Here is an 18,169-nt window from a genome sequence, read left to right on the forward strand (position 1 = left end):
TTCCAGAATAGGTTCATGTTTTTTTTTTCCTCATCACAATATCTGTGTCATTCCATGCATTGGAACCTATTCAGAAATGAAATGCTGAATGATATTCTGACACATTCTGACGTATTTTCTGGTGAACCGAAATATAAACAAAAGTCTATTATACTGCATAGTAATTGTTTCTAAACTCACTTTGGTAATATTATTGGAACAAATGGGATCTTCTATCTTAGTTTGGTATTGACTATGAAAATTTATATTTCTGTTCAAAGTGTAATTATATTCTCCCTTAAATTAGATCTTGTAAAATATATGAACGTTGCAACATTTCTTGTTCCTGATAGAAATGTCTAGTATTGTACAAAGTGACATTCACTCAAGCAGCATTCAAAGCCCATTGTTGAAACTGTGTCACCAGACTAGATTAAGGGACCCTTTCTGTTCTGTGTTTTACTTTTTTCAGTTGCATAGATGCTGGTTAACAGAACTACAGCCATCATATTGCCCAGAGCATGGTTAGAGTCTTGAGAAGATTTACATTAATCAAACACAAACAGACAGTTTAGCGTAAAGAAATTTCTCTCCTGCCAGCACTGCTCACAATCCTAATTAGGTTTATTGGGGCAGAAAAAAACGAGTCCCTCCACTGCTCTCTGTCTTCCCCACGTTGGTTAAGTTGCTAACTCCTCTTTGAACTGATCTCTTAACCTTTATTCATTCCCTCTTGTGAGAGGAAGGCCCTGATTTCTGAATATTATCCCTAATGTGGCTTATAGTTGGCAGGCGTTAATTTCTGAAAGACCTGGCAGACAGGATAAAAGCAGGAGTAGGCAAACAAATAAAATGTTCTGAACTAGGAAGCCATGTCAAAATATTGCACAGGGTTAAATGAGAGAAATTGGAGAAAAGCAGCATTGGGAGCCTAGAGTTATAACCAGGTAAAGCATGAACAGTGGAAAGAAAACACTGTGAAAATAGGGTAGTCGAGGGAGGTGAGCTAGGAGCATTAATTGGCATCTTAGTAAATGAGCCATATAGCAAGATAATTAGGAACCCTTTTAAAATAGAATAAAACCTTTAGTGGTGAAAGAATTGTACATTTTTGTAATGACAGCCAGTTATTAGAGACACAATTATAGATTCTCTTTCCTACACATCATTTTGTTCATGCATCAAGAAAATTAAAAACCAAGGTTGTGAGGGATAAAACGTGTAATGTAAAATTTGTTAATGTGTTTACTCATGTATTTGTAAAGTAATACTGTACTTTCAGTTTTGATGAAGTGGCACTACATCCATCTTGTGCCAGCAAATGGAGAAGTAGCCACGTCTGAAGCTATTACAACGACTGCATAGTAAATTATCATAGATCTATTCCTTCTCCAGCACCGGAGATGGAGAATCCACCAATGGGTTAACTCTGCCTTCCTGCCCATTAGACCAAGTCAGCCAAATTTGACATGCCCTTCCTTGGGTAGCCACTCCCAGTCTTGACTTGGTTTTCAGCCCAGACGGACGTGACAAATCTGGCTCCCGGTCTAAGGCAGGTAGCAGAGAATAATTCATTGGTGGATTCTTCTCCTCATTCACAGCCTATTCAGCAGTGCTGGGATCAGCGCTGGATGAAATAGGCTGTAGAAGGCAAGGGGGAGGGGGTTCTCTCTTTCCAATCTAAACTCCTACCGTGGTTCAGCCTTTCTCAAAAAGGGGGAAACCCCTGATCAGCTGTTCAGCACTGGGATCAGCGTGACAGCAGGCTTCAATTCCCAGGGAATGGGAAAACCCTGATCAGCTGCTGAGCTGAGCATCGGGCTCAGCAAGGCAGCCAGCCCATCGGATCCCCGAGGGGGAGGGGAGAATTCCCTCCGTCTCTTCGTTAATGGCCAAAATCAGCTGGCAACCTCCTTGCGTTTCTTCTACTGGAGTGGGGGGGGGGAATGCGTAACAGAGAAAGAAAGCTCCATGTTTTTTCCTCTTGCGAAATCTGGTCTGAACTAGCGCTGGGCTAACTCTGACTGATCACTTCATCGCTGCATTCGCTTGCTCCGGCCGCCATTTTAGACGTCGGCACATTCTACAGCTACAGGGGGAAATTCCTTTCTTCTCCAGCTTTCAATTTCCCACCACAAAGGCGGAAGTCCTACAGGTGACCACCCTTTCTTTAAGAGAAACCATTCCGGTCGCCATTTTGGCTGCCAGAACAAGCGTGGCAGCCGATCCTTGTTGTTTAAGCTTTTTAATTCTGATGGAGTTCTCTCTGAGCCTCCCGAACAGGAAAGAGCGAGGATCGGCTCCTCTATTTTCCCTCTGAAGTAGGAGAGTGCCACATGACAACAAAACTGACCGCTTTCTCCCTCAGTCAACCCCCCACCCCTATTTTTTCAGTTGCACAACCACGGATAAATAAACAGACAAATAAATAAAGCAATAATTAAATAAATAAATAACCATTTTTTTTTAAAAAGGTCAATAATAATAATAATAATAATAGCTAAGAAAATAAATAATTACTGACACTAAATTATTACACCATCTTAGGAGCGCCTGCACAACGAATCTGGTGCGATTTATGCCCTGACCTCATTGAGACATTAATAACTGCTCTACGAGCAAGCAGAGTTTGCTGCAACCATAAATAGACCGGATCCTCGAAGGGAATTTTTTTGCCTGCACCACCGGGGGGTCAGGAGAGCAGGATGACTAATTCCCTGCTTTACCTGATCAGCCTATCTCATCAACTGATCCCCTGCCAGAACTCCCTCTCGGTGTCGCTGAGATAGTTCACATCAGGATGGAGGAGTCCAAGAGCACCATCTCCCCCCTCCACCAGCCGCAAAAGGCAGAAATCCTCCAAGCAGGAGGCGGCAGGCAGGATCAAAGCCAAGGCTAAGACCATTTCTGGAAGGAAGCCTTCCAAGTTGGCAGAGAAATAGGCGAGCAGAAGGCACCAGGCTTTGGAGAAAGAAATTTCCAAAGCGCAAAAGCAGGTCAGGGCAAAAGCGGAGCAAATAGAGGAGACACCCTTCGATCTCCCCTTGGGACCCTCTACCCAAAATATGTGATTTTGCTGCGGCCGTAGGCACAATCGGTCCACTAACGGGGTAACTAATTGGTCAGGTAGACACGGGAGCACGGCTCGTGGGCCATACTCCTACAAGTCAGCCTTGAATTCACCAGCTCCAGCAGTACTTGTTTGATACACCAGGTGGACCACAACCACATCTAGTACTTGGCTCCCAACTGCTTGAGATCCCTCTCAGAACAACACTGAGATACAGCACAACACTTACCTTGTTATGGCTGACAACACGGTGCCCCAGCCTCTTCAAGGCACCTCCTCTACATCTACCAGCCAAAAGAGGCATAAGTCCTCCAAACAGGAGGCAGCTGGCAAGATCAAAGCCAGGAAACCTTCCAAACTGGCGCAAAAACAGGCTAGCAGAAGGCACCAAGCACTAGAAATTCTCCAAAGCGCAGAGGCAGGCCATGATGGACATGAAGCAGGCAGAGACCTCAGTCTTTGACCTTCCCCTGGGGCTCCCCGCTTCCATTCAGGGGGTCTGGAAGGGGATCCCTAGCCACCTTCCTCCCTCTGGGGACGATCAGGAACAATTTTTTCCTCATAGCGAGGAACCAAATGTCCATCAGGCATCCTCGGTACCTCAGGCCCCTCAGGCAGCACCAGAGGACACCTTCACTCCCACAGCAGCTGGGTTCAGGGCAACAGAGCCCCAAGGAGCGTTTTCCACTACGCACCTTCAGGCACTAATCTCTCAGGCAGTCGACCAGGCCTTCACCTCCAGATCTTACCATAGGTCCAGGCCCGAGTCGATTGCCTCCATACCTCCATCATATCTTCCCCAGTTGGGAGCACTCGAGTACCATGGCTCTCCCTCGCCAGCCTGATCCTCTCACAGCAGGGCCTCATCTCCTACTGAGTATGACCAAACAGACACACCATGGTCGGAGGAGATCCTGTCTCGGGAATCCTATTCATCAGGCGCAATTTCCATGATTCAGGCCTCCTGACGGCCGGCGATGAATCACATCTATAACTCCACATAGAGGAATTTCTGCCATTGGTGCGAAAGACACCACCTGGCTATCTCGGATATGACTATTCCAAGGATCTTGGACTATTTATTGGAAGGCCTCGATAAGGGCTTGGCGCCTAATACCATCTGTAGACAGGTGGCAACTCTATCCACTCTACTTACCTGTGACAACTCGGCATTGGCTCAACATCCTATGATACGCTTCTTTATCAAGGGCGCCACCAACACAAAGCCGCCCGTGGTTCATAGGTATCTCTCTTGGGAGTTGCCACGGGTCCTAACAGGCCCTCACCATGCTGCCTTTTGAGTCTATCAGAACCTGTGCTCTACGGTCCTTGTCTCTCAAGGTCACCTTCTTGGTAGTCATTACATCAGCCAGGTGAATCTCTGAGCTGGCAGCGCTTTCTATCAAGAATGACCTATGCATTTTTCATTGGGACCGGGTGGTCCTTCGTTTGGACCCTACCTTTATTCCCAAGGTCAACACCCTGTTTCATAGGGTTCAGGAAATTGTATTGCCAGATTTTTGCTCTAATCCGTCTCATGACTTGGAACATCACTGGACGTCCGCAGGGCATTGCACTATTACATCAAGTGGACGGCAGCCTTTTGCAAGTCAGAAGCCCTCTTTGTTTTCTTTCATCATTCTCCTATAGGACAGAAAGTGTCTGCCTCTACCATAGATAGGTGGATCAGGGCTTGCATTGCGGGGGCGTACCTGTCGCATTCCCTGTCAGTTCCAAGTCACGTTACTGCGCATTCAACGCACAGTGCTGCGACCTCGAGGCATCCATCGAGGACATTTGTAGGGCAGTGACATGGTCTTTGCCTTCACTATTTGTGAGGCATTATAAACTGGACAGGTTTGCCTCTGCGGAAGCCTCCTTTGGACGCAGAGTGCTCCAACAAGTGGTGCCGCAGGACGGGACACTGGCCCTGACTGTTTCCCTCCCATAGGGACAGGTGGCTTTGGTATGTCCCATTCGTGGATTCTCCATCTCCTATGCTGGAGAAGGGGCGTTGTCTTACCTGAACGCCTTTTCTCAACATGGAGATGGAGAATCCACTCCCGCCCCTTAGGATCTGTCAGGTCCAGTGTTAGGGGTCTGGGAGCCAACACGTCAGACTGTCGTCAATAGCTTTCGCCCTCGTTGAGACTGGGAGTGTCCTGGTCCAGGAAGGGCGTGGCAAGTTTGACTGACTTAGTCTAATGGGCAGGAAGACAGAGTTAACCCATTCGTGGATTGTCCATCTCCATGCTGAGAAAAGGCATTCAGATAAGACAACGCCCCTTTTCTCTAAAAAGAGAACACGTAAAAATACTGTAAAGCAAAAAACTGTGATTCAGTATTCCCTGATCTAGTGCCTTCTACTTCTGCTTTTTGGGGTGATGGTTGTTGTACTTTGGAGACAATTTGAGATAAGTTGTTCCATATCATTTCATGGTTTTGATATCAGTTGTTTTCCTGTTTACTTTTTGCTTTGTGCTGAAGCTTCTTTATTTTGGTTTTTAATTTAGTTGACCATTCAGGATAAATGAATGCTCGATATAAAGTATATTAATTCCTTCTGGTAGGAATATTTTAGAAGAGTATTATAAATAACTGTACTCTAGTCTGTTTTGCTGCTCTGCTAACATCACAGTACAGTAAATGGTGGAAGGGAAAGCTGATGAAACTCCACCTCCTTTTTCCTATCTCCCAGCTGATTAAAAGCCTTTTCAGTCATTTTAAAGCATCTCAAAACCATATAGATAGCAGGTTGTGTGTCTGTGTTTTTTTTTTTTAAGATTTAGCTTTGAGTGGAATGACTTTTCCTGGATAAATTTTAAAAAACCAGGTAATCTCCAAGTCTTTGTTTCCTTATATAAGATGCAGTAAAAAAAAGGCTGGGCAATAGCTTATCTTGAGAGTATATGACAAGCAATGTGTATAACGGTAGTTATATGTATTCTGTGCAGCTAGGTTATAATTGTGCACTTGCTTTTTTGAGAGATAGTTTCTATTTTGTAAAAGCATATTTTGCTGCCGTTAGCCTCAGTTTGAGAACAAAGCTTTTGACAGCCAAGAAAGATGTCTTGCATGGAGGAAGCAGGCAGTAATACTATTCTTTTGATCAGAGATTCTGAGCTGAATGCAAACCTTTATCCTGCTTTGTAAGAACTCACCAGCTTTTGTGATTTACCCATACGCAAGGCTGGTTAATGTTTCTATAGTAGTTACTGTTCAGTGTTAGTAAATGATTATAATGGTATTGAATATTTGTAACAACATTGTAAGAGGGAAACACTGTATTTAGTAATCAAAGTGGCTAATTTAATAGGAATGAATCAGGGAATATGGGTTTTTTTGAAAAACAAATGTTACATTGACTGTAATTTATTTTAATTTGACAATTTCAAAATTGGACCAGTGGAGTTTTGCAGTAAACCCCTTTGAAATATGATTACTGGCTGGGTTACATTATTGTTGCTTTAAAAAAAACAATCTGTGAATTAGATTGTCAGATTGTAAACTTGTATTACATTGTCAGTTTGTATACTTAATAATATTACTGATCCAGAATTTGAACAACTAATTTGAAAGATTCTATTGTCAATATGTGTCATAATACTGATGATGCAAGGCTCTGTGATGCTTTGTGACAGCATGGGGAGTATCTGTATCCATTTGCAATTATCACAGTTAATGCATGTCTCAGCAGGTGGCAGCACCTAACTCACCTTAGCTCAGAAGTATTGGACCTGGTAGTATGTGGATAGGAGACCACCAGCGAATATATTCAAGGCTAGGCAGGGAAATTGAAAAAAACTTCCTATAAGTAGGCAAGCAGCAAACCACATCTGTACTGTTGCCAAGAAAATTACCTGAATGTTTCCATTAAGTTACCAGCAATCAACCTGACTTAAAAGAGACTTCACTTTTATCTTTGCCTGTTAAAGCATCGAAGTGAATTAGATACACTGAGTAGAGGGATGCCGTGAACTAATTTTATTTGAAGTAATTTTTTTGAGAGGAAACAGAGGAAGAATATTCTTTCCTAGAAAAACACCATTCCACTTAGTCTTGTCTTTAGGCCATCTTGTGTAATTGTTCACTGATAAGGCATTATAATTCTTCAGTTTTCTTTCAATTACAAACAGCAAAGACTTTGTATTGCATAAGATTGTCTCTTTTAGCTTTAGAGCTCAAATAAATTAGAGCTGAGTGAGAGATCATATGCTTTTTAAATGTCAGTTCCAGTATCTTCAGCTAGATAAGGTGCCTGTGTCGAATTTTAGAGAAGTGTCAGTCAGTGCGGAAAGTATTGATTTAAACAGACCAATGATCTGACTTGATAGGAGCAAGAACGTGGGTATTATTCAAATGAAATAATATGCTCTTTAGGTCCTACACCAGGGGTAGGCAACCTTGGCTCTTTTATGACTCGTGGACTTCAACTCCCAGAATTCCTGAGCCAGCATGGCTCAGCTTGGAAACCTCTCCCTTTCCCCTCAGCATGGCTGGCTCAGGAATTCTGGGAGTTGAAGTCCACGAGTCATAAAAGAGCCAAGGTTGTCTACCCCTGCCCTACACCTTATGGTCTTATTCAGGCATTAGTGTAGCAGGAGTGTGTTGCTTCTCTTATCCTCTGTCTTCAAAATCCTCATTTTGTTTTATTTATAGGTTATTCAACGGAACACTATATGCTATGCAATAAAATATGTAGACTTTAAAACAAAAAAATCAATCTATATTATGGTAAAATTTATATTTTAAAGAACTATCCTTTTTTTAAAAATGCTCAATTTTAAAATTAAGTTTAGCAAAGCATGCAAGTAATAAATTCATTATGGTTCAGTGAAAATCTATTAACAAATGCTTTAATTAAATCATCCTGTTTCTATATCACAAAACGGTGTACTATCTAAAAATTCTTAGCAGATCTTTGCTCCCTAGGTAGATCCTGCAATACAACTGATCATAGCAAATAAATTGACAATGAATGAAATAATAGAATTTTGAACTTTATTAATGTAAATGTTCAGCCTTCTAGTCAAGCCATAAAGATTCTCTGCCTTACAAGAATAATTTATAAAATTATACTATGGAGAAAAGAGTCAGTAATTGTGGGGTTTATCTTTTGCTTTTAACAGAGTTTTGGATTCCATTTCTCTGTAATACTTTTTAAGCTATGGAGGGCCAGTTCTTATTTCTATATGTCTCTATATTTGACTGATGAAATATGTTGTGAGAATTATATCTGATGTTCTCTGTATGCCAATGTGTATTTCGTGTCTTTTAGCAAATGTATTCTTATTCCTTGCAATGTAGGACAGTCTTCTGTGCTTATATACAGCAGGAGGTATAGTACAAATAGAAACTAGGAATTTCAGAAATTTGTTCCATGAAATTTGAGTCATATTTGTTGGATTTTAATTTTCAATACCATGTTACATAGATGAAAATATTTTGGGTACCAGAGAAATCTAATTGTTCAACTCCTTCAAGTACAGTCTAAAATTATTTTAAATGTCTCTTGCACAGATTTGAAGTAAAAGATCTTAATAGCTGTTTAATGATGCAAAGCATGTGAGATGCAGCTAATAGATGCACCAATTAAAATTGCTGTAAGCTTATTGGGCTTACTATAGTTATGACTGTGGTAGGTAAAATAAACAGGTGGTTATATGAAAACCAACTCTTGATCCACCTAGCTCAGTGTTACCTATTTTTAGACATGGTTCTTTCCCAGTCCCTTCAAAGATGCTCAGAATTGTGAATCTCCTGCATCAGATGTAGGTTTTCAGTCATTGAGTTATAAAGCCTTCCTTTGATTATTTAGATTATCTCTGCATGGAAGTTTATATAGTTTTGTTATTTTGAAACAAAGATTCTAGGTAGACCTTACACTAAGCATACTTGAGTTGCAAATTATTAAATGTAATTGATATATTTATATTCTTTACTTTGTCTCCCAGTTTCTCTAAGCCATAATTACAGAGCCAAACTTGTACAATTATTTGATTTGTTTAAAGTTATTATTAAAATGTTGTTTGCTCCCCAGAGTAGTTGTTTGTGCCACCCATAGTCGACTTCAATGAGATAGGCAACTTTACAAATTTTATGTATAAATAATAAAATACTTTATAGACGCAGTTTATCAAATGTATTCTCTGTTAGTAGAAGAGGGATTTTTTTCAACTTTATTGTATTGGTTCAGAATTTCAGATTTTGCCCACTGCAGCCCCATCTTAGTGTCTAGAAATATGTAAAATGGAACTCTTCAATGCCATGGTGCTTACAAGTAATTATTTGCAAATTAAGAATAACTAGGAAAATGGAAGCCAGTTCTGTTTTGTAGATTCATTATGACTAGTTTGCTATCCTGTTTGTAGAATGAGTTATCAGTTGTAAAAATGAATACCTTTAGGAAGAACAGGATTTGGTAGGAGAAATGTTTGGCATTTTTGTTTTGTTTTTAAAAATCCTTTTTCCTAAGTGAGCACAAGTTCAGCAGCAAACTAAGCCTTTGACAACACTCTGGCTCCCCCTTACAGGGCAGCACAATGGCTACATTGAGTATAGCTGCTGGGGAAGCCCTCCTTTCCTCCTGATTTTGTAAATGCAGTTCTTTCTCTGTGAAATATCCTGACATCAGCTTTTGGAAAAATCCAAGGACCAGTGTCATGGAACAGTGCTAAAGAGCTGGCTTGAACGAGGACTGAATGGCTAGACTGTACCTGAAACTTTAGCAACTAAATTCTTACAATTTCACTATATTTATACTTCAGCTGAGAACCACTTCAGGGTAGTGATTAAAGGTACAAGGCTAGAAACTGGGAAGCAGTGAGTTTTAGTCCTGAAACCAGCTTTGTGAGAGTCTCACTCTGTCAGCCGTGGGAAGAAGGCAGTGGCAAACCACTCCTGAAAATACCACCAAGATGATAACAGTACAACTAGTCCTTGCTTAGTGACCAATCACTTAACTACTGTTATAAAGACTAAAACAAAAATTACAATCCATCCTTAAAGTTGAAACTGCCCCCTCAATCACATGATTGCATTTTGTGCGCTTGACAACTAGCTCACATTTATGACTAATTGCAGCATCTCGTGGCCAAAAACACCCATTCAGGAAAATGAATTTGCTTAACAACCACGTAGTTCACTTAATAGCCATGTGATTTCCTTAATGACCATTGTCATTCTCTGTCGCAAAAATGGTTTTAAAATCAAGTCACATGGTGACCCACTTAATAACTGTAACATCTTAAGACCAATTGCAGTCATTAACTGAGCACTACTTCTATATTCAAGCACTCTTTGGGAGTCAAGAGTGGCTCAGAGTTTCAAAACAAAACAAAACAACTTCATCTGTTGCATAATATTTTCTAATATAGACATTAATTCATTACTTAAGGATTGGTTTCAAAGAAGCCCAACTTGCATTTGATATTGCATTCTATATATGATTTGATATGGCATATAGATCTATGTATGATAATGTGGTACATGTTTGAAAACCATACTGTTTTTATAATTTGCTAAGATCTAATGTGTGAAATGGGTTGAAAAATTAGTGGAATATGTTGTGCAAGTTTTGAAACCACTTTCAGACATTATATAATAATGTCTCTAGTATTAACCCTCCCTGAAGAAAAGATAAATAATGTACATGTACTTTGGATGATTCATAATTATCATCTGATGTAGTCATCTCAAGATAATTTGATTTCCTGTTTTGATAGTCCAAATTATCTCTGCTTCTTTAGTTCATTGTTATAAGCAATACAATAGAAATTGTGATTTTCTAATTTAGTGCAGTATGAAAAACCTTTTTTACTTTTTGTAAAAATCATCACCCCATAATTCAGTGCAATAGAAAATCTTTTATAGAGAGTTTCCTTTGAATAAATACAAAGCCTTTTTCTAATGAGAGTGGGACAATACAGTGTTCATCTAAGTGTAGTGCAATTTTAAAATAAGACAGGACTCTGTCTTATATATTGAATATATATAAATATTGATTTTATATATATATATATATAATAAAATGAGCACCAGGGTAGTTAAAACTATAAAAATTCATATTTTAAACATGAATATACCCAGGGTTCATATTTTTAATGCTATTACTCATATCTATCTGTCTATCTATCTATCTATCTATCTATCTATCTATCTATCTATCTATCTATCTATCTATCTATCTATCTATCTATCTATCTATCCAGGACTCTGGATCAATATATAATTGATATAACAGTTATTGAAAAGAAGGAAGTATGGTTCATCTTTGTTGCTATACCAGGTGATGCTAGTGTTGAGGCAAAACAATTGGAAAAAAATATGAAATACCGGTCTTGCAGTTGAACCTAAACACGAATGGAAAAAGAAATCTGTTGTTATACCAATTGTTATTAAAGCCCTTGGAGTGATACCTAATGGATTTCCTTGATATCTGGAAATATTGAATTTATTGAACCTGAACACCCTAATTTTACATAAAAAACACCCTGCATGGAACTGCCTATGTTTTTAGATGCTGCCTTAATCATTCTTAGTGTGGTATCAGGTGGGAAGGAAAGTTTTACCTCCATGGTAGCTTTGGTATAAAGCCATGTGTTTGGCATATATTCATGTTCTATGAAATATCTAATTTATATTAGGAAAAATATTCCCCTTGTATATATGTTTTGTCTGTGTGGTGGCATGTTAAAGTTAATGTCGGTTTTATTGAATTATATAGAAGAGAGCAGGATTTTAATAAAGGCAGGACATTTCTCTAAAATAGTTATCTTGATCTTTTTATGCATACTAAATGATAACATTTCTCAGTGGAAAGGAGAGACTAAATTTCTAAGGTCCCAGTCTCTAAGGAGTGGCAGTGCATAACAGCAATATATCAGATTATTTGTGGTTTCCATGTAACTATCTCCCTCTGTTTTGCTATCATTCCTTTATTTGCTCCTCCCTCCCTTCCTTCAGGATGGATGAAGAGAGGGGGGGAAATGGGATTAGGGAATCTGGCTTACGGCCCATAAGGTTCTGAGACTCTATCCCAGAAGCCCTTTGTAAAATTTGTCCTCTTGACATACGCAGCCTTGCTTGGAAGCTGGATTCTCATGTAGAAAGATGAAGGGAAAGAAAGAATAAGTGTGGAATTCCCAGTAATGCATTTCTGAGTGTTTACCTCTATATCTAGAAACAATTTTGCTCCAAGTTTGAGTAACAGAATTGAAAAAAATGCCATAAATGCTACTGCTGGTTTTATTAATAAAGTTGTTAAAGCTTTGAAACAAAGTTGCTTAATTGTATTATAATGCTACAAGTTTATAGCCAATTTTCAGTTGAGAGTTTTGTGTAGAGTGAAATGAGTTACTCAATTGTTTCTGTGTGCAGTCCTGCTCTCTTCTGTATAATTCAGATTTTTAAATACTTTTCTAGCAAGTGCTTTAAATATCTTAGGGTACAATGAATATTTGTTAAAAACTATTATGCTGAATTTAGGAGTAAATTGTTTTGTAGTTGTTTGACTGAAGGAATGACTGAACTATATACTGGAATATTAGTAGTCCTCATGAATTTAATGATACATCTCATTTTAGGGATTCCAGTACTTTTATCATAATGAATTATTTCAGTAGATAGAAGTATTAGTCTTTTCATGTGGAAGAAAGGAATAGAATATTTATGTAACAGAAGCACTACCTGAAAGAAACCTTTAAAATTGTTGTGCAATAGAATAGAATCCCATGAGCAGATCATGGGGTTAAAGTCTTCCATCTTTCTTTAGTTTTTTTTTGTGGGAACCCAAACAACAGTTGAAAATAAAAGTGATTATCCTTAAATCTATTACATGGAGGTTGATATTGTTTTCTTGTAATCTGGAAACAATTTATATGATACTAACTATTTTTATTTGTTATTTTACTTTTCAGGTTTCCCCTCAAAAAACCTACAAGGTAAGTTTCTAAGGGTTTGAAAACCTTTCTGTATCTACTAAGAAAGTTCTGGCCTTTCCCCATCTTCCAGTAAGCTAATATGGAAGGTTTTGGATATATCTAACTGCACCCCACTAACCAGATTGAATTATCTGAGACATAGGAAATGAATCATGGATTCCTTCCATGATTGGGTTGATTATTCCCCCCCCCAATAGAAATAATAAGGAAAATGGGCACATATTAGCAGATTTCTTAAAATTAGCTCAGTTTATGTTCATATTAGTAAAGTTGGAAGGGACCCTGGAGGTCATCTAGTCCAACCCCCTGCTCGGGCAGGAAACCCTACACCATTTCGGACAAGTGGCTGTCCAGTCTCTTCTTAAAAACTTCCAGTGTTGGAGCATTTACTGCTTCTGGAGGCAGGTTGTTCCACTGGTTAATTGTTCTCACTGTCAGGAAGTTTCTCCTTAGTTCTAGGTTGCTTCTCTCCTTGATTAATTTCCACCCGTTGCTTCTTGTCCTGCCTTCAGGTGCTTTGGAAAATAGCTTGATTCCCTCTTCTTTATGGCAGCCCCTGAGATATTGGAATACTGCTATCATGTCCCCCCTTGTCCTTCTCTTCGTTAAACTAGACATACCCAATTCTCGCAACCGTTCCTTATATGTAATGAAGTAAAAAAATGAAGTATTTACTTCATATGTAATGAAGTAAAAAAAAATGATTCCCCCCCCCCCCTTTCTGTTTGGCTTTAGGCATGGCAGCATCCTGAGCAGAGAGTCTCCAGCAGACAAGAAGCAGAAAGTCGAGCGCTGCATTAGTGCCCATGATTTTGACCCAACAGGTAGAATCATCTTCACACTCTAAAGAACACTCGGATCTTCCTGTTCTCCAGCTTTGGAATTAAAAAGTTGCCTAACTTCTTTTGCCAATATTATATTCAGGGGCAGTTAACAAGGGGTTTCTGTAGTTTTTTATTTTCCACTTCGATTGCATAACATTTTTGTCAGTGGGGTTGCACAGTATCCTTATTCTTGTGTTTTTGAGTTATATACTTCTGAAGTTGCATAGTAGATGGAACTTTCGTTTGTTTTAAATCTACCTAGAAAGTAAGGCCAAGGTAGAAAACTACACACTAAAGGAGAGGGCTTTTTGAAGCTTTATAGGCAGATTATAAGAGAGAGATATTTTAGTTTTCCCCTGTGTTCTTACTTTGATTCAGTTGGAGACTCTGGTGACAGTTCTTTTGTTTCTGTTTATTTTAGTTGTGAATGTAGTATCCTATAGTACTTTCTGCACTTACGAATTGTGACTTTTTTAATCATTAGAGATCCAGTTTTGTTTGAGTATAAAGCTTCAGTAAACAAATGTATGAAGCCTATCCGACAGTTGTGAACTGCATTAAATTGTACTCATTTACCTGTGATTATACTCATCTGTATATGTATTTCCTTTGAATTAATAGGGGTCGATGATAGTAGCATTGATATGGCAGTGTTATTGCCTCTCAAGGCCATCTGCTGGGAAACTATGAGAATAAGCTGCTAGAATAGACGAGCCAGAGGTCTGATCCAGCAGATCATTGCTTATTTTCTTAATGAATAAGCCATATTATTTGCCAATATAAATGAGGAATTGCACAAACCTGTATTTATTTTGCAGGCTTTTTCTTGATTATACTGCAGCCATTTTAAAAAGTACAATGTTGTTCAGCTTACCTGTCTTTGGGAATTCCTTTGGGTGGGTCTTGTATTCCATTTTCTCTTCAGTACTTGATCTTGCTCTATAGATAACTGGGCTAGATGGATTGTACTGTCTGATAGTTTGCTTGCCTATGGAGCAAATGCTTAACATTCCTCAGCTCTGGAGCTGAGGAGTGTTTTCTTTTGAGTGAAATTGCGCTCAATTATTTTATATTTCTATCAACTTTTAACTGGACACATTCATTTTGTTTCTTTTGTTTCCCTATACCTGTAGACCATCTGTATTGCATTCAGAGTCTAATGCTGTCTTGGAAATTAGTCTGCATGTGAAGGTTCCACCCACCCCAACCTACTAACCCAGACTGACTGCTGTATGCTCCTAACTGTGTGACTGGCTTGCGGGTGAGCCTCTTGGCCCCACATGGTGTGTTGCTTTTCATTTGTGAAATTTAGCTATTCTGTCTGTTATTCTCCAAGAATTTACCACAGATGAGAATAACTTTGAAGGCCATAATGTGTGATACAGGAAGATGTATAACTACAGAGAAAAAAAAACATACTATATTGGGATGAAATGTTTATGCCTTCTCTTTACTGATTCTTTGCTAAATGAGAACTCAGAGGTAGCTCTTAGGCTTGAATTTTGGAGAATTGGCTAATCCCTGTATAACATAATGTAACATTTCCCCATCTGTAACATAAAATGAAAATTTCCTTAGAGTTTGACTGTGAGGGTGAATGAAGTGTAATCTCTTTAAGAGTTGGGCTTTTAATATAAAAGTAGCTGATATTTCCAAATTTTTGCCAAATTAAGGACATTAAAAAGAATTGAAATAAGAATAGCTAAAGAAATATATTTTCGTATGTTTATGTGTCCCTATAGCATTGTGATTAGACACATTCAGGATCCTTTGACTATATATCTCCTAAGAAGGGATATCCATGAAGCAACACATCATCCCTAGCTATTTCAAGGATGGGGAAGAAAATATTTTCAAACTAACCAAGACTTTCTCCCTTTCCCATTGTGGTTGGGATACTTCAAATAATGATTATTTTCTGGGTACCATTGGCAAACGTAGGGCTTTGCATAAAAGGCTGTGCATTATATTTATAAAACATCTTTTCCAATTTTTGCTATAGAAAGGAGGGAGCTTGATTATGATGCCTTCTTTTTTTCTGGAACTTTACATTTGATGTTATATATACAGTCAACTACTGTTATTTCACATTCTGATTTCAGATATTATCATCTCTGTATGCTCATATCTTGTTTGTGTTTTGCATGAATTAACCCAATTATAGAAATCATTTTAATTTTTAATGAAGTTTTTCCATGTTGGTCTCCATATTTCCTATATCTCTTTCTCCTTTTCTCCTGCTTTCGTGCAGATAGCTCCTCCAGGAAGACAAAGTATAGCTCAGAGGAGAGTAGATCCGAGACATATGGTAAGCTGAAGCAGCCACTGTAGCCTTGTGCAGTGTGTTCTGTTCAATTGTTCTGTGTGCCCAAGGCCTCTGCCTTTTCCCTGCTATGCATGGCTAACTTTGCATCAGGGGAAAGGACTGAGCTTTTAATGTGGCTTAAATATGCAAGCTTGCTGGTGGATACTAACCTTTATAGCAAATATTAGATGTTTTTTATATTGTCTTCCAGGATCTAAATGACATCTTTTCTTTGGGTTGGAAAGTTTGAGGAATTGGCACTAACCATTGTGTAGGTAAAACAATTCTCTGTGGAATATGATAGCAGTTTGTTTGAAAAAAGGGGCAGTCTTTTTATTTTTTTAGCTTCTCAACCATTACTTGCTGTATAGGTACCTCTTTATCGTATAAAATATTTTTAAAATTCCATAGAACTGCGTAGCATGGAATGGATGGCTTTCTAAATATAATGGAATTTCAGTTAATTGTATGATTTTTGTCTGCTACTACTTAAACCTATGAATAGTTGGATATAGCTTAAATTGAAATTATTACTCACAACCAGGTCTCAAAGATTTTCTTGGATTTCCACCTCCCAAACTATATCTTCTTTATGGAGAGAGAAAGTTTTATAAAATAGATACCTCTGTCCCTTTGATTGATAGTTATGAAACATTTGTAATGGAGGCTGCAGATATATCCATAAAAGAAATCTTAGTCATTCTTAAAAAAAAATGACCCCCCCCAAAAAACTATGTTTACAATAATGGGCACATCTGTTTTTTTGTGTTTTTTTTTTTTCAAATTAAAATCCCTTTATGGAGATTTTATATAGCTCCTTTGTAGCTATTTGGCACATTTTTCTACACTCAGAAAAAAACTATTTACATAACAATTTAAGAAATTATAATGCAGTTGTATTGCACAGAGGTGTAACTACTAGTCTTAGTCTTTCAGAATGTACTACTGGGAGAAACCACTGCATAACCAGTTTTTTGTGTGTGAAATAGCTATCTTGTTCATGGGAATGTTTAATATGCATGTTAGAATTTGTAGTTTCTTTTCTCTGTTGCATGCTACATCTTGACTTTTCATATACATATGTATAATAAATCATTCATAATACAACCAGTTTCCTCTCAGACTTCCTGCAAAAAATTCTATGTCCAGTTACAATCTAACTATGAAAGCTCCACTCCTTTCTTTGCAATAGTCATTTGCTTTCCTAGGTTGCTTCCTTCTCTCCCTCTTCTTTCTAGTCCTGAAATCTGTGTGGAACATTTGCAATATTTGCTTTGGATAGGAGTAGCTATTTAAGAACCTTCCAGCAGAAAATGCTGTGCTTTATATTGCTGATGACTGCAGTCTTTCTGCTTGCTTTTGGACATTGGGAAAAATATCTATTAAAGGGATTAAAGGTGTGGCAATTACCTTTTTGAGGTGAAAACTGTTGAAATTCTTTTCCTGAATGAAAGGTCCATAGACTTTGATTGCTATATGTAAAGATGTAAGTAAGAAATACTATTTTAGCGTGGATCAAACTTTTTTCAGTCTTTCTCTTTCTTAATACATGAAAGGATGTATGCTATAGAATGATTAAATGTTATTTCACTTTACATACTGAAGAAAGAGATCTACAGCACAGTTCCAAGCCTTTATCTTGAATCTACATTATTTGGTAATTATTCTGGCTGGCATCTCAAGAAAAGTAATTTTAAACATTTAAATGCTTCTAAGAAAGCATGTTGCAGTCAAGTTTTTTACAAAAATTATAGTTTCCTAACAGTAAATCATACAGATCTTGAGTTAAATGCAAACAATTTGACACAAGTTTGACTTAGTTTTATTTTTTAGTTATCAAGGAATCCTAATCACCCAACCATTAAAATTTCCACTTATTTCAATCAACTTTACAACTTTTAAAACACACTGTTGCATATGCTAGACATCATGAAAACAACTGAGGTTCATAAATCTCTTATACATTTGTTTGCATTACTTTCCAAATGGATACTTTGTGCTGTTCCATTTCATTTATTTAGGTCTTTCTGTATCATAGTTGTAAGCAATA

The 18,169-nt window shown here is 38.1% G+C and overlaps 1 protein-coding gene across 5 annotated transcripts in view; it reads left to right on the forward strand.

Annotated features, from left to right (window-relative positions):
• The window catches only part of ARHGEF12 (Rho guanine nucleotide exchange factor 12), an 82,469-nt gene that overhangs the window by 26,113 nt on the left and 38,187 nt on the right, over nucleotides 1-18,169 (forward strand). For 2 of the 5 annotated variants that reach the window (XM_039365693.1, XM_039365692.1), the window contains exons 2-4: nucleotides 12,967-12,990; nucleotides 13,726-13,814; nucleotides 16,066-16,122. In XM_039365693.1, coding sequence (XP_039221627.1) covers nucleotides 12,967-12,990; nucleotides 13,726-13,814; nucleotides 16,066-16,122 — 170 coding nt within the window. Of the gene's footprint in view, nucleotides 1-12,966; nucleotides 12,991-13,725; nucleotides 13,815-14,947; nucleotides 15,098-16,065; nucleotides 16,123-18,169 lie in introns of those variants that run through there. The other 3 variants (XM_039365695.1, XM_039365696.1, XM_039365694.1) reach the window with 3 other exon arrangements.

Source organism: Crotalus tigris, unplaced genomic scaffold, assembly GCF_016545835.1.
Source record: "Crotalus tigris isolate CLP2741 ecotype Arizona unplaced genomic scaffold, ASM1654583v1 scf7180000020151.727365, whole genome shotgun sequence".
NCBI classification, from domain to species: Eukaryota; Metazoa; Chordata; class Lepidosauria; order Squamata; family Viperidae; genus Crotalus; species Crotalus tigris.